The 6,000-nt window shown below is 37.6% G+C and overlaps 1 protein-coding gene across 1 annotated transcript in view; it reads right to left on the bottom strand.

Moving 5' to 3' along the window:
- Window positions 1–2,351, bottom strand: part of cep135 (centrosomal protein 135) — a 17,448-nt gene extending 15,097 nt beyond the window's left edge. Inside the window, exons 1-5 of the mRNA XM_016238645.1 lie at window positions 2,011–2,351; window positions 1,484–1,625; window positions 721–911; window positions 465–632; window positions 223–367 (exon numbers count right to left, since the gene is read on the bottom strand). Of these exons, the coding sequence (XP_016094131.1) occupies window positions 223–367; window positions 465–632; window positions 721–911; window positions 1,484–1,602 (623 nt within the window). The 5' untranslated portion in view covers window positions 1,603–1,625; window positions 2,011–2,351. The remainder of the gene's footprint in view (window positions 1–222; window positions 368–464; window positions 633–720; window positions 912–1,483; window positions 1,626–2,010) is intronic.
- Window positions 2,352–6,000: the final 3,649 nt, after the last annotated feature.

Raw genomic sequence — 6,000 nt, 5'->3', positions numbered from 1 at the left:
AAAATAATTAACTTTTTTTATATTTATAGCATTTATAAATATTATAATAATGTGTTAGAATCGGTGCTATCAAAATTAATGCAGTAACTCATGCAAATTAATTAAATGTTTAAATATTGCCTTTTTTCTTTTCTTTCCTTATGAAACACTTACTGTCTGCCCTCAAATGCATTAATTACAAAATTGATTTATCATGATTCTGTTTTGTTTCCTTCCCCACACCTGTCATCAGCCACCTGAAGAAGGTCAGCGATGTAAGGATCATCAGGTTGTGCCACAGATGAAGGGATGGAGCCACTGGAGGGTGGGAGGAGTTCATCTATCTGCATCCGCTGACGTCTAAACGGGATTGATCGTTTCTTCCCTCCTAATTAAATTAGTCATTCACTATAAATTGCTCTAACTGTAACATAAACAGACACAGATGAATATCATAGCTGCAATGTTAAATAAATTGTACCAACCTGGTGTCTGAACAACAGCTTGCATGTTCTTCTCCTGGAGCTGTAGGATACGCTCTGTCTTAGCTTTGCTGTCCTGTTCAAGAGACCGGACTTTGTGCACATACTGATTATTGAGGAATTTCAGATCTGAGGTTTCATGGTCCAGTTTCCTGATGTATGCTTTCAGCTCTGTTAATGGAAAAATGGTTATTATAATCATTCCCTTTAGATCAAATTTGTTTGCAACAGGATTTGAGGCATTAAACTCAATCCATACCCCTGCTGATCCGATCCTTCTCCTCTCTCAGTTTCAACAACCCAAGGTGCAGTTCATTGCTTTCTTTGACTAGCCGGGCATTTTCAGCTTTATATGGCTCCAGAACAGCATCAACATTTCGACTTTCTTTTTCTGTCTTTCTTGCAGCAAGCTTGGCATTCCTGAGACTCTCTGTGGTGTGGACCAGGTCACTAAGATAGAAATGAAAACAGAATGATTATGCTCCTGTCAAATCATGTTTCACATATTATATACATTTATAAAATGTATGTCATGTTTCATTTTCATGAAGACTATTTCCAGAAACGAGATAAAATGAACACATATGTTCAGCCATTTTGGAACTGTTATGATGAACATCTACATGTTCTTGGCAGAACTTGTACTTGCTCCATTAGGCCAGTGTTGCAATTGTCACAATCTAATGATCATGTATTTGTGTTTTTATGCCACCAAAATATGTAAATATTTGGCTTTGTGTGATGTACTCAGAATTGTTATCTACAAATGACTTAGAAGCATCAGTTAAATTATAGACAAGTAACCATATTCCACAGTTTTTCATAAACATTCATTTGTTTCCAAAATGAAAATATTATTTTTGCCCCACACACACCCCTACATTTTATTACTGTATATATATATATATATATATATATATATATATATATGAACGGCAGGGCAAGAGTATTTAAACTACTGACCCAGATGACAAAAATCTATATTGGTGTATAGTTCAGCATGAGTAATACAGCATATTCACCTGAAGAGTTTCTCGACTAGTGGCAGGCTCTCAATGGCTAGTGGCTGTCTGTAGCCCAGTTGATCCAAACGCTTCCGCAGATTGATAAACTTCCGCTCGGCGCTGGTCGTCATGGTCATTCAACACAAATACACGCTCCGCTCTACGTACACACAATGATACACACAGAGCACTAGTTGGTTTTGTATCTTTATTTAATACTTTAAACCTTTATTAAACCAACGTTAAGAAGGGGATTCGTCGGTTGTGTTCCAAAATCTAGTGAGCTGCCAAAACTGGGGTGCGTTTTTCAGAAGCAACTATGGTCGCAAGTTCCGTTGCTACCAATAGAGTTCAATAGAACTTGCAACCATAGATGCTTTTTGGAAACAACCCCCTAGACAGCACTTTTGGACGCACTGCGAATGTTTTATAACTGTCTAAGTTAGGTAGGTTATGTTAGGTAGCTCACTTTTAAAACGTGACCATAAAGCTACAAAAGCCAATTAATAATACAAACATAAACCGTTTTCACAAAACATACTTACTCTAACGCTTGTTGTTGTTTACGTAAACTGTCAGTCTGTCTTCGGAGGGCAGTTTGCTGCGTTAGCCTCAGTCTTCATTCAGCAGTATTCATAATACTAACATTAGCAGCGTCTCTGACCCACGGAAATAAAGCTTCTCTCCTCAGGGGGCATATAATATCCGATACAACAATTAACCCTCAAAGTCTGCTTGCTGTTCGTTGTTTGGGTGCTTCTCCTCGGTGCTTTCATAGTGTGAAACTGTTTTGAGGTTAGCTAAGCATCAGAGTCTGTAGATTTCCTCCCCTCCCCACGGTGAACGGTCTTCCGGCGGTAACACTGTTTGAAAATGGCGCCGAGGAAAAGGAAAGACCAGTCCTGTTGAAGCTGCGCCATCTAGTGGAGACTGAGTGAAAAGACAGATAAAAGTGGTTACAAATATTTGCTGTTTAAGAGAGTTCAGAGAACATAATAATCCCAGTAAGCCCCTAAATATGAAATAATAGAAAATAAATTTTTTACTGTAATACCGAAACAGTTTATCGAGTTTTTAGAAAAAAAAAGTTTGGATATGTCTGTTTTATGTTTTGTATCTTATTTGATACATCAGGCTTTTATGGCCCATATGGTGAAGGACGAATGTGCTTATATACTCAAGGAAAACTCATCACAATTTTATTCAGAGGCCCAGACGGTGCAGAAATATTCAGTTTGGTACAGTTATTACAGCATTCAAATTTTTATAGACTATAAAATGCATATAAATATCAGTTGTCAGTCACTGTCCAATAATATGAATTAGTAAGATTATATTTATTGCTAGTTTTATTATCAACGGCACAGAGCAACAGTTTCATTGGATTCACTTTCAGATCGATTTTTTCCCAGCTGATGAACGATAAAATACTGACAGTCAATCAGAATGCACCTATTTTAAGCTCAAGCATTTAAAGCGACAGACCACAAACTGCAGCATGCAACCATAATGTTGTCATTCATTAGGGTCAGGGTTTGGGTTAGGGTCTTTCTTTTAAAGGGGTCATAATCTTCCCACATCGTGACGTAGACATGTGGGGGCGTGTTAGAACGAGCCGTTTTAGGTAGGCGTGGCTGACTCTTAACTTTTATAAAGAATATCTCTTTGGATTTGAGACTTTAGTCTTTGCAACTTTACAGATCTTCTTTATGCACCAAGAGCTTGTAACACTACAAAGAGAAAGGAAAACTTGAAATCGCATCATATGACCCCTTTAAATCTATGGTCCGGACGCTGAAATTATTGTTATTCATTAGTTATCGTTCTTGGTTTGAACGGGTCTAGAGGACAGATATGATTAAAATTATGTCTTGTGAATTTATATAGAATAATTGTATATTATGTTTCTCAAAAGTGTTGTATATTTAGGCCTATGTGTAAAGCCTTTTTAATTAGCAAACAATACTGAGGGCAATTCTTTCAATCTCTGTAATTCTTTCAGACTGTGGCCTGCATTTAGAGGCTTGTGCAGAATTCATTAAATTAAAAGGGCGTATATTTAGAAACAGAAATGTTAGAGCAGAACGCTCTGTTTTTATTGTGTGTACGGCATCTGCCACACCCTCGTGTTTCACGTGCAGCTGGGTGAGAAGCAGCGCCTCCGCGCGCACTGAATGCGTACGGAACTGTTGCGAGGAGGAGGCGAGCACTCACAGCATCAGCAACACACACATTCACACACACACACATGCATGCATGCACACACACACACACACACACACACGCACACAAAAAGGTCAGCTCGCGTGCTGCGACTTGAATGGAAGATAACCGAGTGCCGCGAGACACAATAAAGGAAGCTTAGGAACTGATCGCCGTGCCGTGCCATCACACACGCTGGAGAGGTAGGAGACGATCAAACATTTGTTTGAACTGCATAGCTTTGTCGGTGATACTGACCTTGTCATATAGCCCATCTTCCAAAATCCACCATTCTTCACAGATGTGTACGCAGCTGGGGAGGCATGAAGATGTCTTGGGTTGCATTTGGCGTTGAAATGCATGATATAAGATCTGCCATTGTGTAGAAAACGCCGTCGATACGTTTGCATCATCACATCAATCTGCCCCCTCCATATGTTGCCTTTTATTAGCTTACTTATGAATGACAGTCGTTTTGATTAGGGGATGCTATGGATTTCTTAGATACGTCCGCAAAACATTGACTGTTTGAATTATGAGTCGTCGGTCATTCATAATATGCTTACGGGAACTAGTGCAAGCAATTGATGGTGCCCTGAGCTTTAGTGTCGTTTTCTCTCACGATGCATACCTGCCACAATGCATGCTTTTGTGGCAAAAGATGCCATCGATAGCATTGCCCGTTCCTACAAAGGACGTGATGGCTAGTCACTACTTAAGCCAAATATACATCACTGATAGTGATACGCAGGCGTCAATACTCATAATACTAAGAATAGTTTTAATAGACAGTGTCTAGCCTAATTTTTCTTCTTTTATCATGACGTAACGATGATGTAATGCGTAACTGTAAATTGAATTTCAGTTTTCTTTGTTTGTTTGTGTCTGCTATCAGGTACTCACTATATAAACACCCTGACGTGGTGTACTTGAATGAGTTGTTTATTGCGTATCTAACATTGCTCTTATATTGTTGAAGGCTCACTGATCAATAACATACATGTAAACCTTACACTTACTATATTTAAGGTTAGGATTTTTTTTCTCAGTTTACACATAACTCATGAATGGATGGATGGATTTTCAGTAGCTGTACAGACAGATGATGATATTCAGCAGTCCTAGCTGTAATGTGTTTTCTTGCATGGAAATTAAATTGAATCAAAGTCATTTCAATCTGAATTGCTTGGATCACATGCTTTTAGGATAAGGGATGCACTGGTATTCAAATTGATGGCCAATATGATAAGCTAAGAAGTAATTAAACTATTTTGTAAAATATAAAATTAATAATAAAACAAATGAAACACTGAAAACTAAATACAAGTGACTTTAGACATTTTAATGTACAGCATGAAAATTGATATTCATTCAGATTAGCCAAAGATTACATTTAACCATGTTAAATTATTTGCATTTTTTTAAATTAACTTTTGATAAGTGTTTGATGAAGGTAGAATGTAAAAAAAAAAATGTGGAAATGAGCATGCACAATTCAATTCCATATTGACTAAAGAAAACCTTCTAATACTGGCCAGTAACCAATATGGTGTATCATGCATTCAATGGTTGAAAACCCAAAATTTACTTGGGGACAAAAACATAATTTTTTGCCTCATGAAAATGTAAAGTTATTAAATCATAATTTAAATGGAAAGGTCAAGAATCCTCAATGAAAATAAAATCTAAATATCTGACAAAATATTATATTAAAATTGAACATATTATTAAAACACACACTGGATTAGCACATAAAACAGCGTGAAGCAACAAGGAGAGCATTTTCTTTAAATACACTAAATTTACAGCTAGACACACAAGCTACCTTACTCCTCTTTTAATTTGACATTCTTGGGCCTGACATTTGAAAGCTATAATGTCCATTTTTAAGACAGGAAACAGCCTCAGAAGTTCCCACTGCTGACCTCGGTTTGGGGGCATGGTCCTCTTATTCACCCTGGAGATTTGTGTGTTCAAGTAGAGGAAACCAGAGAAACTGCTCCAGAGGCTTCCTCCCACTGTAAATAATTAATGAAAAGGCCAATTAATATTAATTCATAAAAAGTACTGCATCAATACAAGTTGACCAGTGAAGGGGAAAGGCCTTATGTGTTTGACTGGGGTGTCTGTGCTTTTGTTGGTGCGACAGACGATCCCACAGCATAATCTGAATAAGGTTACACAACTTTAGACAACAGTGGGTGTGACTTAAGCATGCTGGACTTTATAGGATGTTATTTTCCACCACAATATGACCTAATTAAACCCACTTTAGTATGCTCACGGATTGGATGTGACAGACATTGGCCCCAAAATATTATGTGGTATAACAT

The sequence above is a fragment of the Sinocyclocheilus grahami genome, unplaced genomic scaffold (genome assembly GCF_001515645.1).
Source record: "Sinocyclocheilus grahami isolate Dianchi unplaced genomic scaffold, SAMN03320097.WGS_v1.1 scaffold544.1, whole genome shotgun sequence".
Classification (NCBI taxonomy): Eukaryota; Metazoa; Chordata; class Actinopteri; order Cypriniformes; family Cyprinidae; genus Sinocyclocheilus; species Sinocyclocheilus grahami.
Note: the sequence above shows the minus strand (reverse complement) of the source record. Positions and strands in the feature narration are given on the sequence as shown.